The 27619-nt window shown below is 47.9% G+C and overlaps 1 protein-coding gene across 5 annotated transcripts in view; it reads left to right on the top strand.

Moving 5' to 3' along the window:
- Positions 1-27619, top strand: part of cep350 (centrosomal protein 350) — a 190560-nt gene that overhangs the window by 12907 nt on the left and 150034 nt on the right. For 4 of the 5 annotated variants that reach the window (XM_070887454.1, XM_070887458.1, XM_070887457.1 and 1 more), the window contains exons 2-3: positions 25607-25692; positions 27365-27408. In XM_070887454.1, coding sequence (XP_070743555.1) covers positions 25620-25692; positions 27365-27408 — 117 coding nt within the window. In that variant the 5' untranslated portion in view covers positions 25607-25619. Of the gene's footprint in view, positions 1-9685; positions 9761-25606; positions 25693-27364; positions 27409-27619 lie in introns of those variants that run through there. The other variant, XM_070887455.1, reaches the window with a different exon arrangement.

Consider the following 27619-nt stretch of genomic DNA (forward strand, 5'->3'; position numbering starts at 1 on the left):
AACAATTGCAGATCACAACCTCTGCCCCCATATTTTCAGATATCTGCGTGGCCCTCGGCCTGCGAGCACCATCGGAGCAGGCCGGGGAGCGGAAGGAGCAGCATGGCAGCATACCACTCCAGGGAACAGCACGTGCTGGAGCAGGAGAGCAACGGCTGTGAAAAGGGGCGTCACCAAGGTCCAGGTCGGTGATTGGAGCATGGGCGGGTACAGCAGGAGCGGTGAGGGCGGGTATAGCAGGAGCGGTGAGGTCGGGGCGAAGGAGCGGCGAGAGATTGTAGAGGGACGTGATCGGGGCCCAGAAGAAGCGAGGGCCCAGGGGCAGCACGGGCCAGCCCACACCACGATATGTGTGCGCACTAGGTCCGTGCAGCAGAGCTGGTCTTCAGTCGTCCTGGTTAACCCTTGCCACTGGAGCAAGACCCAGCTCTCAAGCCCGTGTGGTGGCTGGTGTGCAACGGTCACTACACGTTAAAAAAATCCACGCACAGGCATCTTCCATACTTCAAGATTTAGTTCGGGATCTGGAATTTTAGGTCCTTCATTGAAACACCTGTGAACTTTTTGACATGGAAGCAAGTCATCCTCGATTCGAGGGACCGCCTATGATTCTGATATTCCCATTTACACCTCCTAGACCCATCTTTTGTTATTTTACTTGTCCCATTACCATCTCCTTTCGCCTCGCACCATCACCCTTTTGTCATTGAATCTCTCCTGTCTTCCACCCTATCACAGAGCTTCCCATTTTGTTCTTTCCTCCCGTCCTTCCTTGCCTCTGCACTTGCTTAAAACCTGTTGCGTCTCTAACATTTTCCAGTTCTGATGAAATGTCACAGACCTGAAACATTAACTCTGTTTCTCTCTCCACAGATGCTGCCTGACCTGTGTGAGTATTTCCAGCATTTTCTGTTTTTAATCCCAGTTTCTATAGTTCCTTCTTTCAAAGATGCTTATCTCTGGTATCATGATAAATCTCTCTGTAGCACCCCAGGGCCTTGACATCCTTAAAGTAGGACAACTATATTTTAACTGGTCTATCCAATAATTATATAAGCTTATCAAATGGAGAAAAAAAACTGAACAAAACATATTCTTATGATGCCCGGAGTGTTTTTTTAAACATGTTATTTTGTCTTGTTTTGAGTAACATGGTTGGGTTTAGGCTCGTAAAAGTGGGACAAGCTACTGGTGTACATAGATGGTAACGTTACCAGAGCCCCATGGTGCTAGTTTGTATTTAGCTTATTCCTTGAGGACGCTGAATGCAGATTAAAGAGGAAGGTGGGCAGTGTCCATGATTTCAGTAATCAGATGATTTGACAATTAAATTTGGGTCCGTACAGTGCCAGTTTTCATATAAAGCTGAAAATCATATTCACATTACATGATGTGCACAGGTACAAAAAGCAATTACAAAGACTAATGGAGAGTTGGCCTTTCTGTCGGGGCGGGGGGTGGGGGGGGGGGTGTGGTTGTTGGAATTCAAAAATGAAGACAATTATTCAGTTGTGCAGAGCCTTAGACCCCATCTGGCGTACTGTGTTCAGTGTTGGGCACCTCAGGCAAGGCGTATCGGCCTTGAAACAAAAACAGAAAAAGCTGGGACTACTCAGCAGGTCAGGTAGCATCTGTGGAGAGAGAAACAGAGTTAACGTTTCAGTGCCTAATAGAAAGATGAGGTGCTGTTCCAATGAAGTTCAACGTCAGTGCAGATTCACCAGAATGACACTGGGGCTTAAAAGGTTAAATTATGAGGACAGGTTGCATAAAGGTTTGTATTCCCTTGAGTATCCAAGGTTGTGGAATCGAGGTGTTTAAAATGATTAAGGCATTTGATGCAGAGAAACTATTTTCTCTGGGGTATACAGAATTAAAATTAGAACCAGACCATTCAGGAATGAAATCAGGAAACACTTCTTATACAGAAGGTAGTAGGAATCTGGAGCGCTCTCCGCATAAGGCTGTGGATGCTGGGGGTCAATTAATATTTTTAAGTCTGAGATGGATACATTTTTGTTAGGTATGGGTATCGAGGGATATGGAGCTGAGGTACCGATCAGCCATGATCTAATGGAATGGCGGAAAAGGTTCGAGGGCGAAATGGCCAACTCCTGCTCCTGTATTTCTTGGTTTCAAAGAAGTGTAAATTCAGTCATACAGTTGAGTTTTTGTTCCTCTGTTCTGCAGAGAGCATTGATTATCAGTAAAAGTTTATTTTCCTGTCTGCAAACACATTGCCGTGAAAGGTCATAATACTGGGCCAGAATTTGCTCAACATGTCGAACTAATGGGGAATGCCGTGAGATGTCTGCTCCACCAAAAGCTGGCCAATATTGTAAAGCAAGCTTTGCTGTCAGGAGCGGCACTTGCCTGCTAGAAATAAATCTGAGGAACTCTTATCAGCAGCACATTTCTCCCCCATCCAGGTGGGCCTGGACAATGAGCATCAACAACAATAACTTGTATTTATATAGCGCCTTTAATGTAGTAAAACGTCCCAAGGTGCTTCACAGGAGTGTTATAAGACAAAACAAATAAATTTGACACGGAGCTACATAAGAAATTACGGCAGGTGACCAAAAGCTTGGTCAAAGAGATAGGTTTTAAGGAGCGTCTTAAAGGAGGAAAGAGAGGCGGAGAGGTTTAGGGAGGGAGTTCCAGAGCTTGGGGTCATGGCATCTGAAGGCACGACCACCAATGGTTGAGCGATTATAATCAGGGATGCTCAAGAGGGCAGAATTAGAGGAGTGCCGATATCTTAGTGGCGAGCGGGGGTGGTTGTGGGGCTGGAGGAGATTACAGAGATAGGGAGGGGCGAGGCCATGGAGGGATTTGAAAACAAGGATGAGAATTTTGAAATCGAGGCGTTGCTTAACCGGAAGCCAGTGTAGGTCAGCGAGCACAGGGGTGATGGGTGAATGGGACTTGGTGCGAGTTAGGACTCGGGCAACCGAGGTTTGGATCACCTCTAGTTTACGTAGGGTGGACTATGGGATGCCAGCCAAGAGTGCGTTGGAATCGTCAAGTCTCGAGGTAACAGGCATGGAAGGAGGATGATCAGCCTGTTAGATCATAACCATCACAGCTGAGTCCGTATTATCTTCACCTCATTCACACACGAGCACTTTTCAGGCTAGTGGATAGTGATCAGGAATAGCGCCCAGTGGTGATTATTTCTCTGCTCTTTTCTCTCCATCTCTGACTCTTCTCCCCTCTCCCCCCTCCCCCCCACCCCCCTCCCCCCCAAACGCCCTAACCGACCCCAACCAACCAGCAATTACTGAGATTAAATGCTGGAAATAGTCAGCAGGTCAGGCCGCATCTGTGGAGAGAGAAAGAGTTAACGTTTCAGGCTGATGACCTCATGCAGAACATTTCTCAGCGAATACGGAGATCAGTTATGAGCTGGGGCCTAGTCTGTATGACTCAGTATCACAGCCCACACTGCACCTCATGAGGCATGCGGTGGGGTGCAGGAGTGATCCTGTTGGGATTCTAAAAGTTGCGATGAGGGCCGTGCAAAGCCACACAATGAAAGGAATACTGCAGGAAGGGACCATCCAAAATAATTATTCTGGAGCATGTGCCAGTATCTGCCATTTCTCCAAGCAATGTGTCTGACTGCTGCTCAGAGTGCGGCCATTAGATGAATTCCATTGGCGATTTTCAACATTTGCATAGTGTAGGGCATTGTGACGGTGTTGGTTCCTCTCGGCACTGGGTTAGACAGTAATGCAAAAATCAAGTTTGATGCTCTCCCATTGAGCACACAGTAGAGATTCACCTTTCCTGCAGTGTTTGTGTTTTTAAGGACTGTCACCTAGCCGATGACTGGACTTGGCTGGGAAACGATTCATGAGCAGTGCTGCTTATTTGTTGTTAGTACACTGCCTAGCTTCAAGCTGTTGGAAATGAAGTACCTATTTTTATTCATAAAAATTCAAGTGTGCTAGTATTAAACCATCCCGTTGATAAATGGTTGACCATTCCATCAGCTGCTTTCCCCTCTACAGTTAGGATCCTTTCTACCAGCTACCTTCCATGGCTCAGTACTCCTAGCCGTACAGACTGGGGATGCCTGAGCCTCGATCCCTGCCCTGTACTGAATTAGCCCATCTCAAATGGATCAGTGGCAGGACACTGCAATTGGCCTCAGTTCCCCTCAGCCCAGGTTCCCACTCATGATAACTACCAGTGAATGCTGCTGGAAAGTGAGTGAGAGTGTGGGTGAGGAAGGTTCGGAGGCCACTGCTGTGAAACAGATTTGTGCTACTCACTGTCTCGATTTGCGTGTGATGAGTGCTCACGTGGGGGGCAGGGGGTGCTACCAGTGCCCATGGGATCGTACCCGAGCTCGAGCAGTACTGCAGGAATGGGAATAAAAGAATTGTCGCTTGGGCAAGTGTGTCTGTGTGCACACCACCTTCCCTGCCAGACACCAGTACATTGTCCACTTCCATTGCGATCGACAAGCTCAGCATTGCGTGACTTTGTGCCGTCGGATGCTCCAACACGTTCAGCAGTGATGTGACGAATATGAAGAGTACAGCCACAGTTTTACAGACACATGGAAAGCTGATGTTCCTACCTACAGTTGGACCTCTCTGGTCCGGCATCCTCAGGACCTGACCAATGTTGGAACAGAGAATTTTCCGAACCACGTGAGGTCACTCTTGTCGTTAACGCCTGGGCTCCTATGTGCTGGCAGCCTGTGGGTGGCTCCCTCAGCCAATTGCCGAAAACACTCACTGACTGACAGCCGATTGCCGAACGCACTCACTGACTGACAGCTACTCTATCATCATCGTCATCATAGGCAGTCCCTCGAAACGAGGATGACTTGTTTCCAGGCCAAAATGGGATGAGTTCACAGGTGTTTCAATGAAGGACCTAATATTCCAGATCCCGAACTACATCCTAAAGGGTGGAAGATGCTTGTGCGTGGATTTTTTTAACGTGTTGTGGCCGTTGCACACCAGCCATCACACTGGCTTGACAGAGCCAGGTCTTGGTCCAGTGGCAAGGATTGCCCAAGACGACTGGAGACCAGCTCTGCTGCACGGACCTAGTGTGCACACCTATCGCAGTATGGGCTGGCCCGTGCTGCCCCTGGGCCCTCGCCTCTTCTGGCCCTGAACTCACGCCTCTCCTGGGCCCCGATCATGTCCCTCTACAATCTCTCACCACTCCTTTGCCCCGACCTCGCCGCTCCTGCTGTACCTGCCCGCACTGCAATCGCTGACCTGGACCTTGATGACGTCCCTCTTTGCTGCCGTCACCCTCCTGCACCAGCTCGCACTGTACCTTGCAGTGATATGCCGCTATACTGCCCAGGGGCTGCCGCTCCTTTTATGGCACCAACCTGCTGCTGATGGTCTCTCGGAGGTCGGGGCTGCCACTCCAACCGATCGCCGAACGCACTCACTGACTGACAGCCACTCCAGCCAAACAAAACTATAAAAAAAAATGAACCCTCCTCTCTCTCAGGCCCAACTAATACCAAACCACGGATTCGAGAGTCCCAGACTGGAGCGGTACAACCTGTAGTGCTAGTTATGCAAAACTCGCCTTACAAAACGGCAGCGAAAAAACAAAACGTTGCCAACACTTTGAAGTTATAACCGAGATGAGTGTGTTCCGGGACAGTGACTACCACTGGAGACTGGCCTCGAGTGTAGAGCTTTCAAGATACTCATACAAGCTCATTCAGCATGATTACTCACCTAAGTTTTCCTGCGCAAACCCTATTTGGGCTACGCTCAATCCTATAAAAACTGTTCATGTTCACTCTAGTGCTCTGCGACGCTGTCCTCAAAAGACAGTATTGTACAGATAATGCAGAGAAGATTGCAAGCTTCTATCACAATTTACCTCTTACAATCATGTTGGATTCAGAATTTTAGGAAGCTGCAGTCTTCTGGAAATCTGTCTGAATGCATAGTAGAAATCGGTGTGTGGTGAGCTGATGGTTTGAATTTACTATAGTATTGGCAGATCATTGTTCATAGTATGTCCAGTACATAGTGTTTTATAGTGTTACATCATGTACTACAGAGTATTATTTTGCGACAGTGGCACTGATCCTCTTTAAGGCAGGATTATCTACCCTCCTAATAATTCAGCTCTTCAAGCCCAGACAACCCAGTTCTGTTTGTGCTATGCCTCTTATTTGCTGGTTTGTTTGCAATTTGTGGGCCTAGAGGTTTGGAAAGAGTGGTTCTTCGTATTGGCTCATTAGTGGAAAATACTGAATCAAAAGCACAGATCGGTTAGTATCAGGAACCTGATTTATATGCAAATCAATATGAACATGTATTTAAACTTTATGGCCTAGAGTATCCTCTGCATGTGCCCAGATACTCAAAATTGCCCCCATCATAAGTAGTGGTATACAGCTCAAAATATTCTCACCACACACATCCCACATTCAGAAGGACCAAATCTATCTTTACACAGCCTCGGTGCTTTCAGTGCTAATGGACACATCAAATTCATACACCCATCATTGTACTTTCTGAAGTCTGAGTGACAACTGTTGAAGGTTTTTTCCCCAGCTATTGAATATAAACAGTTCACGTAATCCTGCATTATGGAATATGGTGCTCTCATTCTCAAATACAACGTCTGGAATAGAGTTGAACTGTGAATGTGCACTGCAGCAACGCCTTAAACCTGTGCCCTTTTCAAAAGGTTGCTTTTTGCATACTGCATTTTTTTTAAAAACAGCTCTCAAGCAAATGCATTTAAATTGGCCTGTTTGTTACCTGTCTAATTCAAATTCTTGCTGGTTTGTTCTGCCTTACCCACAGTGTAGTTATTTAACACTGTTTTGCATGTATTCTACTTCAGACAGAGAGGAGTTCAAATGGAACTAAATTCACTTTCCAGTGTAAACAAACCAGCTATTGATGGTTAATAAATCTTCCTCACACAGGCTAATCTGGTAAAGTGTGAAGGGGAACTTATCATCATTCGTTTCTTTGCCGAAAGGATTTGGGAATGAGCTTTTTTTTTGAAGCAAAGTACATTTGCAAAAGATTTTTTAAAAAGCCTCTGGTTACAGTCATCGAAGTGTATACTAAAGCTGGACAAGCTAGTTTGTGGGAAGTTGCAGCTCACTGTCCACTTCAGATGGAGATGCCTTCTACTTTCCTGATACAAGGATAATGGAGTTGTTGACTAATCGCAGCAATCAATCTCCATCAGTTCGTCTACAACAGCCCCAGACACAAGGCGAGGAAACCCCCAGTGGTGGACAGCTTTGGGATTCTTGGGTCCAAAGATGCCGGTTCCTCCCAATGCCATGCCATGTTTCAAATTACTCGTTATACCGCATCGCAAAATATTGGCCCGGAATTTGCTGTCCGCGTGATGGCGATCTGCAACCATTCGCCATCGTTCCATCTTTGAAACGGACCGTAACTTCGGGATTTAGCATCCTGACGCTGCGGTCAGTGCTTGACAGCTCCAAAAGCGGCTGCACTATGAAACCAACCCCCGCCCCCCCCCCCCCCCACACACACAGAGCCGGCAGTCTGTGTAATCATCCAGATCATTGGAACTGACAGAAGCTTCAACTCTTCCTCAGTAGGTATGCTGTTAAGTTGCGCACTGAAGGGATGAGGTTTAACTGGGATTTTGACAGCGTTAGTACTGCTAAACAAAGGTTAGGGGCCTGGAAAACTAATTTTAATTTTGTACAGTGTGAAATTTGTCTATTTTAATAAACTTTTCAGTTTAAAAAAAAAGTGTATCTATCTTTATTTGAGGTTTGCCTTTTCCCCATGTGAGAGCCCCAATCTTTGTTTTGCTAGTTAACATTTTTTGAAGTTAGAATTTTAAGAGATTACTCACTCACTCGTACGCTGTCTGAGAATTCTGCGTTTTGATTGGCTGTTTAGACAGCCTGCTCGCACAAGGAAATCCCCATTAACTTCTGTTACTTGAATTGAAGGTTGGAAAACTTGAAGTTTTCGACTCTGGTATTGCTGCTGACTGCAAATTCCGGGCCATTATTTTCTGAATGAAATCTATCAATTTGCATTTGAATTAATCATTACGAAAGGCTCCACGAGGAAGCCTGTTCCATAGATAGACCACTGGTTCACCGAAATAATGTTTCCTCAGATTAGTTTTGAATTTACCCCCAGTTTATGGAATTAACATCAGGCCTTGGGTCGCTAAATGTCCATTCCTCTTTCAGAAGGATTGGAGAAGTGCATATGAGGCGTCAATATTGAGTTCAGGTTGCAAAATGGTCTTTGTTACACCCTGATCATATCATTAGCTTTTGGTAATTGTAGACAAACTCCTGAACGCAAGACACATGACACGTCAAGTGAGTGACTAGGCGTACCTGAGAGAATGTAAAGCAGAGTCGAAAGTGCTGTGATTACACAGTGGGTCTGTCAGCGTGTGAAGACAGGTTGAAGTGCCAGGGATAGATCCTTCATCTATACTCGAAGCGGTAACCTGTCTGTAAAGTGTCTAAAAAGAATGAGAGGTGATCTTATCGAAATGTATAAGATTATGAAGGGGCTTGACAAGGTGGATGCAGAGAGGATGTTTCCACTGATGGGGGAGACTAGAACTAGGGGGCATAATCTTAGAATAAGGGGCCGCCCATTTAAAACTGAGACGAGGAGAAATTTCTTTTCTCAGAGGGTTGTAAATCTGTGGAATTCGCTGCCTCAGAGAGCTGTGGAAACTGGATCATTGAATAAATTTAAGGCAGAGATAGACAGTTTCTTAACCGTTAAGGGAAGCGGGCAGGGAAGTGGACCTGAATCCATGATTGGATCAGCCATGATCGTATAAAATGGCTGAGCAGGCGTATGGCCTACTCCTGTTCCTATTTCTTATGTTCTCTTTTCACATGATGACTGACCTGTGTATGCTCTCTCTTAATCTGACTCTCGGCATTTGCAATATTCTTTTTCAACAACTTGCACCTATGTTAGGCCTATAGCGCCTTGTTATCAAAAACAAAATTTGTCTCACAGCCATTCATGATGATGGGACAGATGACCAAAAGCTTGGTCAAAGAGGTAGGTTTGAAGGAGCGTCTTAAAGGAGGAAAGAGAAGTGGAGAGGCTTAGGGAGGGAATTCCAGAGTTTCGGGCCCAGGTAGCTGAAGTCACGGCGGCCAATGGTGGAGTGATTAAAATTGGGGATGTTCAAGAAGCCAGAATTGGTGCAGCGCAGAGATCTCGGGGGATTGTAGGGCTAGAGGAAATTTGAGGTAAGGAGAGGCGAGGTCGTGGAGGGATTAAGGATGAGAAATGTAAAATCGAGGTGTTGCTTAATTGGGAGCCAATGTAGGTAGTGAGCACTGGGGTGATGGATGAACGGGACTTGGTGTAGACAGGAGGTAGTAAAAACAGTGAACAGTGTGGTCACATTTACGCACAGTATTTCAAGTGTTGAGTGTGCGCGCCTTGGAAGGTGATGTGACTGGAACCAATTCAGTTGCACATTCACGCAGGGTTTAAGCTGCTAGTTGAGTTAGCACACTGAACTGGAGAAATTTTGCATGCTTTCTTTGTCTCTCAGAAATGTCTCGGAGCCTTATGTGCAATGAACTACTTTGCAAACACAACAGCCAATTTATGCACTGGAAGATGCCACATGCTGTGATGGAATCTATATTTTGTGGGTTCAGGTTGAGGAAGAAATATCAGCCAGCGCACCAGAAGAACTTCCTAATCTTCAAATTGTCCCATGGAATCTTTAACCTCGACCTGCATCGCCAGAACAGGTGGGTGGGGCCTCGTTTTAACATTCCATTTGAAGGGTGGTATCTCAAAGTGCAACAGTGCTGCACTGGCGTGTCTACTAGATTATGTGCTCCTGCCTTGGAGTGAGGTTTGAAACCAGAACCTGGTGACTCTGGCAAGAGCGCTGCCAACTGAGGTTAACTGGCATTTTGAAGAATGGTAGCTTGGGCAAATTTCTGGATGACCCCTGGAACGGTACTCCAGAATGAGTCAAACGATTGCAAAGAGAAGGAAGCAAAAATGGCTTTTAAAGATTCTAGCTCTTGTCAGCCTGAAGTTAGAAAGACATTCAGGTTGTGCAGTGGAGCCAATTGTTTGAAATCTGTTTGGGTAATTAATTGCTATGCTGATCTTTGCTCCCATCCCCAGGTGCTGTCTGTGTGACCATCGGGAGCGTTGAAGTATAGAGCGGGGCGAATGGTGCAGTTGAACAAACCCATCTGTTCCTGAAATTGACCTCTGCTGCGATACTTGATGGTGCATTTATACTGCAGCTGCTGTTGAGAGACTCGTAGCTGCAGAATTCAGGAGTGTCTGCACTTTCTCAACATTTAAATCAGCTGCTGCCAGGCAAAGCGTTTACACCGCTGGTTGGAGCCGCAAGTCTCCTCCCCAGGGGAGAGCTCTGCTTGTACGCCTCGCTCAGCAGTTAACATCGTTACTTTTTCGAGAGCACTGGTGGGAGTGTCTGCACTCTATAAACAAGCTGTCAAATCGAATACAATCTATTCCCTTCATCATCTTATAAAGCTCGATCATATCACCCCTAAGTCTGCGCTTCTCTAAAGTAGAGAGTCCACTATGCAGGTCGGTGATTGGAGTGTGGGCAATACAGCAGGAGCGGCGAGGTTGGGGTGCAGGAGTGGCGAGTGATCGTGGAGCAATGTGATTGGGGCCTAGGAGAGGCGCGAGTTCGGGGCCAGAAGAGGCGAGGGCCCAGGGGCAGCATGGGCCAGCCCACACTGCGATATGGACCTAGTGTCTGTGCAGCAGAGCTGGTCTCCAGTCGTCTTGGGCAATCCTTACCATTGGACCAAGACCTAGCTCTGTCAAGCCTGTGTGGTGGCTGGTGTGCAATGGCCACAACACGTTAAAAAAATCCACCCACAGGCATCTTCCACCCTTCAGGATGTAGTTTGGGATCTGGACATTAGATCCTTCATTGAAACACTGTGAACTCATCCCTTTTTGGCATGGAAGTGAATCATCCTCACTTCGAGGGACTGCCTATAATGAAACATTGAAATTGACTCCAGGTACATTGAAAGATGGAGGACCCCTGAGCATCCCGAGTGTCCAACCCAAGCAGCGTGAGACGGCCTCTTCCAGGGAGCCTTGACTGCTTCTTTCTGGCGATGTACTGCACACTTTCACGTTGTTGTGAAGTGAGAACCACTTTGCACTAATACTTATTGAAGTTGCAGTGTAAAGACACCCCAATTATCTGCTTTGTCGGTGACATTGGTGCGATGTATTGCATTCCAGTGCACTGTCACAGAATGGTGAGGTGCGAGAATCGAATGGATGCCAGTTATTTGGCCATTCTGCTGTGGCACTCCCATTGGCAGCTCCTTTGAGCACAACATTGGGAAAAATCTGGCGGCTTGTTTGCCCAATTGGAGAGGGATGACACACAAAGTGGGAGCCCCCAAAAAAGAGGACATGAAATGTAACTGAAGCGTGCCTCCAGCATAACATTTCTCAATGTTTGTCTCCCTTTTCCTGCCCAACCCCATCGTCCTTGCCCAGCTGAAGCTGTCCAGGTATCCAGCTTCAGGCTCTGCCAACTGACTCAACTCTCCAATCCTTGCAAGTGCTTCCTTCAATTGTCTTTCCTAGGGTCCAAATTGTGTACCTTCCCCAGTGATGCGGCAAAACTGTATATCTCCCCCATAGTGGATTATGAATTGAGGGCTTGTTTTTTTTTCCCATGTGATAGGATTTATATAAAATTAGCAGTGAATTGATTTAATATAGTTTGACTTCATTTGCTCTCATCACAAAGACCACCTACTTTCACCTCTGTAATATCGCTCACCTCCGCTCCATGCTTTTGTCACCTCTTTTGTGTGCTCCCTTGGCCGGCCTCCCATCTTCCACCCTCCCTAAACTAAACTCATCTAAAACTCTGCTGCCTGTCTCCCAACTTTCACCAAGTTCCATTCACCCATTAAAAAGAAAAATCAAGACTTGTATTTATAAAGCACCTTTCACGACCAACGGACATCTCAAAGCGCTTTACAACCAATGAAGTACTTTTCAAGTGTAGTCACTGTTACGATGTGGGAAAGGTGGCAGCCAACTTGCGCACATCAAACTCCCGCACACAGCAATGTGATAATGACCAGATAATGTGTTTTTGTTATGTTGATTGAGGGATAAATATTGACCAGGACACCAGGGAAAATTCCCTTGCTCTTCTTTGAAATTGTAGCATGGGATTTTTGAGAGTTCACCTGAGGGGGCAGGCAGGACCAACGTCTCATCCGAAAGACGGCACCTCTGACAGTGCAGCACTCCCAGTGCACTAGAGTGTCAGCCTAGATTTATGTGCTCCAGTTCCAACCTTCAGACCCAGAGCCACAGCTGACACTGTGCTCACTGATCTACATTGGCACTCGGTCCAGCAATGCCTTGATATTAATATTCTCATCCTTGCGTTCAAATCCCTCAATAGATTCGCCCTTCCTTACCTCTGTAATCTCCTCCAAGAACTCTGCGTTCCCCCACTACCTTCGCTTCACCATTGGTGGCTGTGCCATCAGCTGCTGAGGCCCCAAGCTCTGTGATTCCTTCCTTAAACCTCTCTGCCTCTTTACCCCCCTTCCTCCTTTTAAGATGCACCTTAGAACTACCTCTTTCACCTAACCACCTTTGGCTTGGTGCCAATTTTGTGTTGGCGCTCTTGTGAAGCGCCTTGGGATGTTTTACCATGGTAAGGGCGCTATTTAAATGTAAGTTGTATTAGCTCTTCTTACAGTTCGGCAGGTGGGACGGGGGATGAGGAATAATCCTTTGATAATTGTGTAGCACTGAAACTTTAAAGTGGTTCATTAGTATTATCTGTGGCAGAGTGTTTTGCAGCAGCAGTGATTTCATGCCCTTCATGTGTACAGGGGGTGCTGTCTCGAGTGGAGTTGGGTTTGGTGATATAAGTAGAGTAACAGATGTCTGGATGTGTTACAAGTCCAGGGAGGGAGGTGTTTGACAAAGTGCTTGTGATTTCTGTCATTACCAGAACCCGTCTGTATTGCCGTTTAAACCACCCCACCATCTGTTAAATGATTGAATACTTGGATATGACACATTGTTAGGGGATGAAATACAAGATGGCTAAGAGCATTAGGCCTCTAACAGCCCACCACTGGTGCGTTCATTTGCTGAACGTATCTTTTGCCTGTATTGTACTGTTGCTGTTTAATCGAAATTGCACAATAATATTCCCACCAACTTTCATTTTTTTTTAAGCAAGCTACTGATTTCCTTAAATAATGCTGGAGTTCGACTACATCAAGCCGGCAATGGTGAGGGAGCGGCGGTGTCTGTCCAAGTACGGATAATGTGTGCATTGGAGCTGATGGTGTTCCTATGACATGGTTCTCTAGTAGTGGGAAAAGTATCTTTGAAGATTTGCCTGTGCATCAAATAATGTGACAGGGTCAGTGTTTGTGCCAAACTGCAAACTGAATTGAGAAATCGGAAGAAAATAAAGTGCTGTGTTGCAAGCACATTCACTGTGTTTTTAATATAAAAAGAGGAAGATTCTGGAGATTTTATGTTAGCAACCTCAGTTTTCTTGGAAGTGAGAGAGCATTTTTTTTTAAAGTTTCCTTCCCTTTTCTGCCTGCCCTGACTGGTACTTTGCCCAAGTGATGACTCTTAATTTCAGAGCCCAGATAGTGTGTTGCCAGGCAATTTGGGGAGGGGATCACAACCAGGCCCAATCCTTTCCACAGGTGCAGCTGGGGTCACTGGGTAGTGACAGAGATCTTCTGCCTAAGTTGAGGCCAATCTTTCTGACCCAACTGAGGTGGACTCAGCTTGGGGATTGAACCCAGAACCTCCATCCGTATTGCTCAGTACCACACTGGTGCATTCGAAGAACTTTATTGAACGACGTTTTCTGCATTGCAGAATTGCACGTGGCCAATCGCAAAGGATTGAGGAGAAAGGGGATAGAATATCCAGGCCCATCAGGTCCTCACTGACCGTTAGACCATGCAGTCCATGCATCCTCCTCCCTGACCGATGGGCAATTTTAGAGTAACCTCTGGGCATTCCTGCTTGATTCCATGGGGCAAGCTACTGACTGGCTCCTTTACCCATGACCTATCACTACCCTTAAAGTACGATATAGCATCCCTACTTAATGAGTCTGTCGTTAACCTGAGAGTGTTTCTGGTAACTCTCAAAAGCAGCAGCTACTGTTATTTCACCTGACTATTTTGTAGGCAGGTCCCTCTTGTCCTTCTATCACTGTCCATTTTGAATATCCGATCCAAATTTGCATCAAATCTTTTTACAATTTTAAAAACCTGAGTTATATCTTCTCCCTCGAACTTGCATTTCTTCCACGTGATTACTCCATGCACTCTCACCAGAAATCTGAGTTTAACTATACCTGTTGCCCTCCCCTGCACCCTCTCTAGTCTCAATATCCATCGCTGTTCACTGAGTATTCTTCAGCAACGTGAGGTAACTACAAGAACAGGAAATGGGGATCTTGGAGGTAATGTTGGGTCAATAAAGTACAAAACTAGGAGCACTGTACTTGGGTTACTGGATGCTTTGGTACATCCAAACTTGAAGTATTGTGCCTAGTTTTGGTCCCAACATCTGAAAGAATAAAGAAAAACTTAACAACCTTGGGACGTCTCAAAGTGCTTTATAGCCAATGAAGTACTTTTCAGTGTTGTAATGTAGGAAGCGCAGCATCCAATTTCAGCACAGCAAGATCCCACAAACACCAATGTGACAATCAGAATATTTTGTTTGTGATAAATATTCGCCAAGACACCGGGGAGAATTCCCTTGCTGCTCTTTGAAATAGTGGCCATGGGATCTTTTACGTCCACCTGAGAGGGCAGACGGGGCTCGGTTCAACTGACGAGACCTCTGACAGTGCAGCGTTCCCTCAGCACTGCACTGGATTGTCAGCCTGGATTATGTGCTCACATGACTCGAGCTACTTCTGAGCTACAGCTGCCATCTGGCCAGCGACTATCCCATTGCCCTTTCCTGTTCTTACAATGTGTGGCACAGCTGTGCTTCAAGTGCCCTGTGTGCATAATGCAGTTCTCCATATTAGAAACATAGAAAATAGGTGCAGGAGTAGGCCATTCAGCCCTTCTAGCCTGCACCGTCATTCAATGAGTTCATGGCTGAACATGCAACTTCAGTACCCCATTCCTGCTTTCTCGCCATACCCCTTGATCCCCCTAGTAGTAAGGATTTCATCTAACTCCTTTTTGAATATATTTAGTGAATTGGCCTCAACAACTTTCTGTGGTAGAGAATTCCACAGGTTCATCACTCTCTGGGTGAAGAAGTTTCTCCTCATCTCGGTCCTAAATGGCTTACCCCTTATCCTTGGACTGTGACCCTGGTTCTGGACTTCCCCAACATTGGGAACATTCTTCCTGCATCTAACCTGTCTAAACCCATCAGAATTTTAAACGTTTCTATGAGGTCCCCTCTCATTCTTCTGAACTCCAGTGAATACAAGCCCAGTTGATCCAGTCTTTCTTGATAAGTCAGTCCCGCCATCCCGGGAATCAGTCTGGTGAACCTTCGCTGCACTCCCTCAATAGCAAGAATGTCCTTCCTCAAGTTAGGAGACCAAAACTGTACACAATACTCCAGATGTGGCCTCACCAATGCCCTGTACAACTGTAGCAACACCTCCCTGCCCCTGTACTCCAATCCCCTCGCTATGAAGGCCAACATGCCATTTGCTTTCTTAACCGCCTGCTGTACCTACATGCCAACTTTCAATGACTGATGTACCATGACACCCAGGTCTCGTTGCACCTCCCCTTTTCCTAATCTGTCACCATTCAGATAATAGTCTGTCTCTCTGTTTTTACCACCAAAGTGGATAACCTCACATTTATCCACATTATACTTCATCTGCCATGCATTTGCCCACTCACCTAACCTATCCAAGTCGCTCTGCAGCCTCATAGCATCCTCCTATTAAAGGGTATTCACCCTATTAACTTGTCTAAAGCAGCTTACAACCAACTAAGCTTTCCTTGAATTGCCAACATTTTCATATAACCTGGAAATGTTATATTTTGAGTCCATCCTTAAGATCACCGACGGAAGGAAACAGCAAAGAACCCAGCAGAGTATCGAAATATTATTGATTGAAATTTAAACTGCCATTGTTGATTTATTGAAATCTTTAGGACATCTATCTAATCTGCATATGTCACTCTAGTGTTTAAGGTTGTTGTGCTGAGTCTTTCTAATTTCTATCATTGTCTGGTCAGTGTCGGGCTCTTGTGGCTAGTGTACATTCCAGAGTTCCTCACATTCTATCAAAATGATTCATGTGTTTCCTTCTCGGTTTAAAAACAGCCTATCATGGAACCTCTTACCTGTACTGCAGTTATCTGCCAGCGTTATCGTAGAACATAGCCTTGCGCCAGTTGTCAGCTCTACTAACTCCAAACTTCTCCCGCCTTGACACTTTACGTCTTCGTAGCTCAGGAACAGTTTCAAGTCCATTTTTGAATTCAGCTTGTCTTTGTTTCTGTGCCAAGGGCACTGCAATACCAGACTGAAATCTGCCATTTTACCAAGCTTGGCTAATGGAGGTGTTGTCTTAGTTTTCACCATATCAGAGAGCAGACGTGGCACAAATGTAAATGCGAGTGTGCTGGACTTTCTATGCAGATTACACCTGCAGTAACGGATGTCTGTTGTGAGTTTGTGCCACCTGCTGCCATTTATTTATCAGACTTCGTACTCCTGACATTGGGAAACGGTCTCTGCCAGATTGACATGTGCCTGTGCAAACAAATGTAGCTGTACATTCATTGTCCGTGCCTGCCACACACACGGCCCAAGTTTCGAGCCGTGCTGAGAACGTCGCAGTCCCGACCTGGACGCCCGTTTTTGCGCCACAAAGTGCGCCAAAAAAAACCTCCTTATTCTCCACCTCCCTGCAGGTCCTCTTTCCCTCGGCGCAGCGCAGCATGAGCTGTAGGGGGCGGAGCCAGGTCCCTGCGCCGAAAACCGTCCCGGGACCTCTGCACATGCGTGCTACAGTGGGCACGCAAGTGCAGTAGCTCCAGGCGCCCGAAACTGTGTGGGAGGGGCCAGAAGCACGCAGCCACTAGCCCTGGCCGAATGGCCTCACTGAGGCTGCGTGAATAAGGCTCCTCCCACGGCCAGCTCCTGCTTCCTCCCGACCCGACTCGACTCCCGCTTCCTGCCACCGGAACCGACACCCGCCCCCGGACCGGACCCGACACCCGCTCCCGCTCCCCCCCCCCCCCCCCGCCCCCGGACCCGACACCTGCTCTCTTTCCCCCCCCCCGTCCCCGGACCGGAACCGACCTGACCTCTCTCCCCCCGACCCGAACCGAACCGACCTCCCTTCCACCGCCCCCCCGACCCGACCCAACGCCACCTACCTGTCAATCTGGTGCTGGGGACAGGCCCTGCCCGAAATCTCGGGCCTCCTTAACAACACACCCCAATTTCCTTCCCCCCCCCCAATTTCCTTCCCCCCCCAATTTCCTTCCCCCCCCAATTCCATTTCCAAAAAATTGGGCAGTCCACCCCCCAATTTCCTTCCCCCCCAATTTCCTTCCCCCCCCAATTTCCTTCCCCCCCAATTTCCTTCTCCCCCCCAATTTCCTTCCCCCCCCAATTTCCTTCCCCCCCAATGTCCTCCCCCCCCAATTTCCTTCCCCCCCCAATTCCTTCCCCCCCCAATTTCCTTCCCCCCCCAATTTCCTTCCCCCCCCCCAATTTCCTTCCCCCCCCCAATTTCCTTCCCCCCCCCCAATTTCCCTTCCCCCCCCCAATTTCCTTCCCCCCCCCCAATTTCCTTCCCCCCCCCCAATTTCATGAGCCCCCCAATTTCCTTCCCCCCCCAATTTCCTCCCCCCCAATTCCTTCCCCCCCCAATTTCCTCCCCCCCCCCAAATTTCCTTCAACCCCAAATTTCCTCCCCCCCCCCCCAAATTTCCTCCCCCCCCCCAAATTTCCTTCCCCCCCCCAAATTTCCTTCCCCCCCCAAATTCCTTCCCCCCCAAATTTCCTTCCCCCCCCAAATTTCCTTCCCCCCCCCAAATTTCCTTCCCCCCCAATTTCCTTCCCCCCCCAATTTCCTTCCCCCCCAATTTCCTTCCCCCCCCAATTTCCTTCCCTCCCCAATTTCCTTCCCTCCCCAATTTCCTCCCCCCCAATTTCCTTCCCCCCCCAATTTCCTGCCCCCCCCAATTTCCTTTCCCCCCCAATTCCTTCCCCCCCAATTTCCTTCCCCCCAATTTCCTTCCCCCCCAATTTCCTTCCCCCCAATTTCTTCCCCCCCAATTTCCTTCCCCCCCCAATTTCCTTCCCCCCCCCAATTTCCTTCCCCCCCCAATTTCCTTCCCCCCCCAATTTCCTTCCCCCCCCAATTTCCTTCCCCCCCCAATTTCCTTCCCCCCAATTTCCTTCCCCCCCAATTTCCTTCCCCCCCAATTTCCTTCCCCCCCAATTTCCTTCCCCCCCAATTCCTTCCCCCCCAATTTCCTTCCCCCCAATTTCCTTCCTCCCCCAATTTCCTTCCCCCCCCCAATTTCCTTCCCCCCCCAATTTCCTTCCCCCCCCAATTTCCTTCCCCCCCCCAATTTCCTTCCCCCCCCAATTTCCTTCCCCCCCCAATTTCCTTCCCCCCCCAATTTCCTTCCCCCCCCAATTTCCTTCCCCCCCCAATTTCCTTCCCCCCCCAATTTCCTTCCCCCCCCAATTTCCTTCCCCCCCCAATTTCCTTCCCCCCCCAATTTCCTTCCCCCCCCAATTTCCTTCCCCCCCCAATTTCCTTCCCCCCCAATTTCCTTCCCCCCCCAATTTCCTTCCCCCCCAATTTCCTTCCCCCCCCAATTTCCTTCCCCCCCAATTTCCTTCCCCCCCAATTTCCTTCCCCCCCCAATTTCCTTCCCCCCCCAATTTCCTTCCCCCCCCAATTTCCTTCCCCCCCAATTTCCTTCTCCCCCCTCCCCCTTATCCCCCTCCCCCTTCTCCCCCCTCCCCCTTCTCCCCCCTCCCCCTTCTCCCCCCTCCCCCTTCTCCCCCCTCCCCCTTCTCCCCCCTCCCCCTTCTCCCCCCTCCCCCTTCTCCCCCCTCCCCCTTCTCCCCCCTCCCCCTTCTCCCCCCTCCCCCTTCTCCCCCCTCCCCCTTCTCCCCCTCCCCCTTCTCCCCCCTCCCCCTTCTCCCCCCTCCCCCTTCTCCCCCCTCCCCCTTCTCCCCCCTCCCCCTTCTCCCCCCTCCCCCTTCTCCCCCCTCCCCCTTCTCCCCCCTCCCCCTTCTCCCCCCTCCCCCTTCTCCCCCCTCCCCCTTCTCCCCCCTCCCCCTTCTCCCCCCTCCCCCTTCTCCCCCCTCCCCCTTCTCCCCCCTCCCCCTTCTCCCCCCTCCCCCTTCTCCCCCCTCCCCCTTCTCCCCCCTCCCCCTTCTCCCCCTTCTCCCCCCTCCCCCTTCTCCCCCCTCCCCCTTCTCCCCTTCTCCCCCCTCCCCCTTCTCCCCCCTCCCCCTTCTCCCCCTTCTCCCTCCTCCCCCCTCCCCCATCTCCGCCCTCCCCCTTCTCCCCCCTCCCCCTTCTCCCTCCTCCCCCCTCCCCCTCCTCCCCCTTCTTTCCCCCTTCTCCCCCCTCCCCCTTCTCCCCCCTCCCCCTTCTCCCTCCTCCCCCCTCCCCCTCCTCCCCCTTCTTTCCCCCTTCTCCCCCCTCCCCCTTCTCCCCCTCCCCCTTCTCCCTTCTCCCCCTCACCCTTCTCTCCCCCCCTCACCCTTCTCTCCCCCCCCTCCCTCCCCCTGCACCCCCCCTCTCTCCCCCTGCTAGAAGCACAGACACTGACAGACAGAGAGATAGAGACGCACAGACAGAGAGATAGAGACGCACAGACAGACAGAGATAGAGACACACTGAGGGGGACATCCCAGCACGCTGTTGGAGGGCTCCCGGTGCTGCAGTCGGTTAGTAGAAAATGTTTTATTTATTGATTTAAAAAAAAAGAATTATTGCTTATTAATTTTTTTTGATTGATTTATTGATGTATTTATCATTTATTATTGATGATGGCTCTATTTGTAAAACTGAAGTGTTTAATGTTTGTAAACGTCCCTTTAAACACCTCCCCCCCCCCCCCCCCCGCCCATCATTCCCTACGCCTGATTTGTAACCTACGCCTGATTTTCTAAAGTGTAGACAAGGTTTTTTCGAGCGTACAAAAATCTTCACTTTCTCCCTTCTAAGTTAGTTTGGAGTAAGTTTTCACTCACGAAACTTTGAAATCAGGTGTAAGTGGCCGGACATGCCCCCTTTTGAAAAAAAAATTCTGTTCCAATGTGAAACTATTCTAACTGACTAGAACTGGAGCAAACTAAATGACGAGAATTCCGATTTCTAAGATACTCCGTTCTACACCAGTCGCTCCTTAAAAAATCAGGAGCAAATCATGTGGAAACTTGGGGCCATACTGTGCAAAATAAAGGGTGTGTACTTAACACCAAGCGAACCGGCATAATTCTGGGACGGGTTCTGTCTAAATCAAGAGTAATTCCACTCACTTCGGAAGGATGCCTTTTCACATTTAATTTGTATAATTAAGACATATTGCGAAAGGGGAGAGAACATGGGACATGGGCCACCTGTGGGCACGTTAACGTGTATAATGAACGTCAGGGTCTTGGTAAAATGACCCAAGCGCTATTAAATGTGAATGTAACTTCCTCATGTCAGAGTGACATCTGTGCTCCAGACTTTGTTGTGCCAGGCTCGAGTTTTATGCAGACTCCCCACAGGGAGAGTGCGCAGAACCGTCTCACTTGCCTGTACATTACTAATGCTGGCTTCCTTATCCCGACAGCGCACTCAAAGCCTTGTTTTCAATGGTCTACAGTACCATCAGGACCGGGGATCCAAGACTTGTTAACAATACACTGTCGCGGCACCAGGATCTCGCTGTGTTGACTGAACTCGCATGTTAAAAATGACCTGTGTGTGTAATACTGTTATGCTGGCTATAGGTTGAATGTTTTTATTTTTTCACGGGATGTGGGCGTTGTTGGCAAGGCCAGCATTTATTGCCTATCCCTAACTGCCCTTGAGAAGGTGATGGTGTGCCACCACTTTGAACCGTTGCAGTCTGTGTGGTGAAGGTACTCCCACAGTGCTGTTAGGGAGTTTCAGGATTTTGACCCAGTTATGATGATGGAATGGTGATATACTTCCAAGTCAGGATGGTGTGTGACTTGGAGGGAAACTTGGAGGTGTTGGTGTTCCCATGCACTTGCTACCCTGGTCCTTTTAGGTGGTTGAGGTCGCAGAAGAAGCCTTGGCGACTTGCTGCAGTGCATCTTGTAGATGGTACACACTGCAGCTACGGTATGCCAGTGGTGGAGGGAATGAATGTATAAGATGGTGGATGGGGTGCCAAGTAAGCGGGCTGCTTTGTGCTGGATGGTGTCGAGCTTCTTGTGTTCTTAGAGATGCTCTCATCCAGGCAAATGGAGAGTATTCCATCACACTCCTGACTTGTGCCTTGTAGATGGTGGAAAGGGTTTGGGGAGTCAGGAGGTGAGACACTTACTGTTGTTGCCCCAGTATTTATGTGGTTGGTCCAGTTAAGTTTCTGGTCAATGGTGACTCCCAGGATGTTGATGGTGGGGGATTTGGCGATGGGAATGCTATTGAATGTCAAGGGGTGGTGGTTAGACTCTCGCTTGTTGGAGATAGTCATTGCTTGACAATTGTGTGGTGTGAATATTACTTGCCACTTAGCAGCCCAAGCCTAAATGTCATCCAAGTCTTGGTGCATGTGGGCATGGAGTGCTTCATTATCAGAGGAGTTGTAAATGGAGCTGAACACTCTGCAGTCATCAGTGTGGAGGGAAGGTCATTGCTGAAGCAGCTGAAGATGGTTGGGCTGAGGAACTCCTGCAGCGATGTCCTGGGGCTGTGATGATTAACCTCCAACCACCACAATCATCTTCCTTTGTGCTAGGTATGACTCCAGCCAGTGGAGAGTTTTCCCCCTGATTTCCATTGACTTCAGTTTTATTAGGGCTCCTTGATGCCACACACGCTGAAATGCTGCCTTGATGTCAAGGGCAGTCACTCTCCCCTCGCCTCTGGAATTCAGCTCTTTTGTCTATATTTGGACCAAGGCTGTAATGAGGTCTGGAGCCGAGTGGTCCTGGCGGAACCCAAACTGAACATCAGTGCGCAGGTTATTGTTGAGTAAGTGCCGTTTGATAGCACTGTTAATGACACCTTCCATCACTTCGCTGATGATTGAGAGTAGACCGATGGAGCAGTAATTGGCCGGATTGGATTTGTCCTGCTTTTTATGGACAGGACGTACCTGGGCAGTTTTCCACATTGTTGGTTAGAGGCCTGTGTTGTAGCTGTACTCGGGCAGCTTGGCTAGAGGCGTAGCACAAGTCTTTAGCACGACAGCCGGGATATTGTCGGGGCCCATCACTTGGCTGTATCCAGTGCGCTCAGCCGTTTCTTGATATCCTGTGAAGCTAATTGAATTGGCTTCTGTGATGGTGGGGACCGACGGAGGAGGCCGATATGGCATCCATTCGGCACTTCTGGCTGAAGATGGTTGAAAACACTTCAGCTTTGCCTTTTGCACTTGCGTGCTGGCCTCTGCCATCATTGAGGATGGGGATATTCATGAAGCCTCCTCCTCCCGTTAGTTATTTAATGGTCCAGGACAGGACATACCCAGGAATGGTGATGGAGGAGTTTGGGACATTGGCTGAATGATCAGTTGGGTTGCTGAAACATTTAGTGCTTTTGTAAAGAAAGAAATAACTTGTATTTATGCAGCCCCTTTCACAACCTCACGATATCCCAAAGCGCTTTACAGCCAATGAAGTACTTTTGAAGTGTAGTCACTAACGTAGTCCGGATTGAGGGAGAGTGACACCTGTGTGGATGTCTAACAGATTTACGATTCTGCTGTCTGGATAAGAGAGTTGGCGTTAGTAGTTTGAGTGAAGGAAGTTGGTGTACAGGCATCCTTTTCCTGCAATCAGCTACAGCAGCCCTGGTTAAACGAGCTTGAATCACTCCAACAGGAGTGTGGTAATGTATTGACAGGACGATCGATGTATTGGTTGTCAGTTTGATGCACTGTGTACACATTCTCCACCGTTCATGGAAATGTTAGGAGTGACATCACCTTCAAACCCATTTAACTACGTGGAACTGAGTTTATTTTAAAGAGCAGCAAAGATCAAAGTGGTTATGTGTTCTGAAATACAACCAGTGGTTTAAAAAAAATGACTCGCTGGGAAACACAGACGTACATTTTTAGAGTCTGGAGAAGGAATACGGTTTTATATTTTAAGCAGGGTAATTAATGCCTTGATGTTGTACCTTGACCTTATTAAGTCAGAAGTGATGGCACGTGTCTTTTATCGGAGTAATATTCGAGCAGTTATGTATCAGCACAGCCAAATGATCCCTCCAGATAAGATGAGAAATTATATAGAGCCTTATTACGTGCTTGGAGCATTCCAAAAACATCATACACTCAGAATTATCTCGAAGTTGGTACACTGCTATGTATCCATCATCATAGGCAGTCCCTCAGAATCGAGGAAGACTTGCTTCCACTCTTAGCATGAGTTCTTAGTTGGCTGAACACAAGAATACGAGAACCACAGTCCCTGTCACAGGTGGGACAGATAATCGTTGAGGGTAAGGGAGGGTGGGACTGGTTTGCCGCACGCTCTTTCTGCTTGGTTTCTGCATGCTCTCGACGATGAGACTCGAGGTGCTCAGCGCCCTCCCGGATGCTCTTCCTCCACTTAGGGAGGTCTTCGGCCAGGGACTCCCAGGTGTCAGTGGGGATGTTGCATTTTATCAGGGAGGCTTTGAGGGTGTCCTTGTAACGTTTCCTCTGCCCACCTTTGGCTCATTTGCCGTGAATGAGTTCTGAGTAGAGCGCTTGCTTTGGGAGTCTCGTGTGTGGCATGTGATCTATGTGGCCTGCCCAGCGGAGCTGGTCGAGTGTGGTCAATGCTTCAATGCTGGGGAATGTTGGGCCTGGTTGAGGTATATAATAGAGGTGATGGAGGTTACCTCTTGGGCACGGTGCATCGTACTGTGGGATGGAGTCGAGCATCACTTGAATGCTTCATTTACAGCTTTGTAAATGAGTCGTCCATGCAGCACTTTTTGTTTTGGAATTGTGTAGAATATTCAATCTTCCAGAGAGCTAAATGAGTGAGCACCTCTTTGCTCCTGCATTGCTACCTTTGTCCATTTGTGATGTATCGTTAGTGGAGAATCATGTTGCCTATTTCTGCCGAAAAGCATGAAATGTAATATATTTCTGGCAACTTTGTTCAGAGGGGGAAAAAAAATTAACTGGCTTCAGCCACCAGCTATTAGTCAATGAGAGGCCACTATTAATTAAAACATACTGAGGGAGTATTACATTGCAATTATGCACATCCTTTGGGCGTCTTTGGGATTTTGAGCTCATCATGGTGACGTTGATGCTGATGTTTGAATACTTTTCTTTGACCATCTGGTATTGAGCACTTCGGCCAGATACGTAGCACAAGTTCACACAGCAAAGTTCCTTCTACTCTGCTCCTGTGATGTGCTCTTATGCACATTAATGTGCAGGGAAGATATCCGCAGTGTCCTGGGCCAATATTTATCCCTCAATCAACATTACAAAATCAGATTATCTGGTCATTCTCACATTGCTGTTTGTGGGAGCTTGCTGTGCGCAAGTTGGCTGCCGCGTTTCCCACATTGCAACAGTGACTGCACTCCAAAAATGCTCAATTGGCTGTAAACCGTTTTGAAATCTCTGCTGGTCTTGAAAGGCATGATATAAATGTAAGTCTTTCTCTCTTCGTCTTGAACATTTCCCACACTGTTGCAAGAGTTTTGAGACTACTGATTTTGTGAGAGCTGTGGGTTTGTGGCCCAGAGGTACTGGGTTAAATTTATTGTGGGATCAGCAAAAAGGAGACTCTTATTCCATCACCTGGGCTGGATTTGAGAATTGTGGTCAAACCTGGGGGTGGGTCTAACCCATCGCTCTCTGGTCACATGCTCCGAGTCCTGCCAATCTGACCCTCCAGCATTTTGTGAGCCTGGTGGTTCGGGAAGGGCTCCCTTTGGCATCTCATTGGTGGAGAAATCCTAAATCAGAACACCGAGATATGTGCAGGCTAATGGGAATGTGAAGTTGATCTTTACAGGTGGCTCCTGATGCTCCATGATATGCACCACAGGCACTCCTGTTCTAACCCATTCATGTACTCCTACTCGTGCTTCTACTTAAATTATACTCACTTTGAACATCTACAGGCACTGTATCTTGTGGGCAGAATGATGTACTGTAGCAGTGTAGGACTAGATTGGTGTGCCAGCCAGATTTCAGTTATCTACTCAACATAGTGTATCTGGAGCCCACAACATCGCTATCATTAAATGACATCTGAATATTACTGACCATATTTCACCAAATCTCACCGTGAATGAGCATCGCAGATACAAGAACTAAAATCATGAGTTTGGGGTTGGACGTTTGTAGTGCAACCGCTAATTTTGTTTGTCTTGCTTTTGTTTTTAGGTGAGCTGACAAGATGCGGAGCAGCAAATCTAACGAGGCGTCCCTGCTAAACCTGGGACAGACGCAGGGTCGGGATACGAGACGAGGTATAGTGGCGCTTATTTACAGAATTAATCCGTTAGATTTAGTACCTTCACTTCACCAAATCACTCCATTCTGAGTGAATAGGAAGTCGGGTCATTAATGCACTGTGGCAGAATAGAAATCATAATGATCATGGAATGGTTACAGCACAAGAAGGCGGCCATTCGGTCCATCGAACCACTCTCCGCTAGTCCCACTCCCCCTGTAGTCCTACAATTTTTTTTTTCCTTCAGATACTTATGAAAAGATTGAGTCTGTCTCCACCACCCTTCCAGACAGTGCATTCCAGATCATAACCACTCGCTGCATAAAAAAGGTTTTCTTGCATCGTCTTTGCCATGTGTTCCAAAAAACTATTGCAGCAACGAGCTCTGAAACTTAAAGTTTTAAATCGTTAACTTGAAAGAGCATAATCACTAGGGACTGAGAGGTTACCAGCCAGTCATTGCTTTGTCCTCATCCCTGCTCTTAATGGTGCTTGTTCTTGCTGGGGTATGGTTTACTTGGGTGTCAGTGACCGGCAGTTACCTCACCATTCTTCATGCGAGAGCCTAGACAGTAAGTGTCAAGAGATCATTCGATAGTTGCTCAAGCCCGGGACGTGTACCCAGAAATTCTTGTGCGGCCAGTGTATGAAGGTACTGAATGCGTTGATACCGTTTTGAAGCAAGACGTACCAAGTAAGTGGCGAGGCTGCAGTGTAATGTGTAACCAGCGGTGAAACATCAGACATCAGTTGATAAAACATAGCACGAATTTCAAGAACCGAAAGAGATTGTACAGACTGGAAAGTTGCAGATTTGATGCCCAGTCTGTGCTGAGATACGTGAGCTGAGCTTGAACTGCAGTAGCCCTGGGCTCGGGAGTGGAAAAATTAGCCAGGGATCGGTGGAAACAGATGAGCGAGTCTGTTTTAGAAGAGGGAGGAGTGACTCCGACTGTCACTGGTTGGTTTAGGAAAATAAGAACATAAGAAATAGGAGCAGGAGTTGGCCATTTGGCCCCTCGAGCCTGCTGATCTTATTGATGGAACACCACCCTGAGCTTGTGGCCGAAGCTCACTGTTGGAGCAATGCAGAAGGAGCTTCACTGGATCTAACCATGACCTATGAGCACTTTATATTGATGGGTATTCGAAATGGAAAGCATTCCCTTGCACAGTACTGGCATCATTCACCTCAGTTGGCATCATATTCCCACAAAAGAAAGTCTAGTAACGCAGTGACTGCTTCCACCCTGAAACAAAGCTTGTCAGCATAAACTGGCAGGGCTAAATTGTCTCCAGCAGCTCTGTTTTGAAGTCCAGATAAAACGAAGTCTGATGTCGATCATCTCGGTAGGTTTGGTTGGTGTAGCCAATCAAGTGTAGCTGCCCAAGGAATGCTATGAAAACGCCTCAGCTCTCCAACCCAGCCCTGCTCTCACTGGTTTAGCCACCTCAACAGAATCCTTCGAAATAACATTTAAGCGTATGCAATTACCTGGCACCCCAGGTAAAAGCACTTCCAATCACGTGAATTTATGAATGTAAAAATACAATCCTATCCTCTAAATTAAAATGGGCAAGATTGTGGAGGAGACAGAGGAGTTACTGTGCAAAATGTTAGATTGGAATTTGTAAATTCCATAGTCGTAAATGCAATAGTCGTAACTCGGTCCTCTGTCGTGTTTTAGATTTGGTCTCGGCATGGGATACAGTCAACCAGACCAAAGCTGCTGTAAGTATCTCAAAAGTTTTTATTTGTGGTAACTCATAGTGTTCCCAAAAAGCATGTACATGGGGCGGGTGTCCAACAGAGCGGAGATCCACCTTGGTTCCACCATACCTGTTGTTGCTCCAGAGTGTCCGCTGTTCTGTGTACTCTCGGCTCCGTTATAAATCGGGTTGCATCAGAATGTCCCTCTGCACCTTGGCGTTGGCCAATGAAA

Source organism: Pristiophorus japonicus, chromosome 8 (genome assembly GCF_044704955.1).
Source record: "Pristiophorus japonicus isolate sPriJap1 chromosome 8, sPriJap1.hap1, whole genome shotgun sequence".
NCBI lineage: Eukaryota > Metazoa > Chordata > Chondrichthyes > Pristiophoridae > Pristiophorus > Pristiophorus japonicus.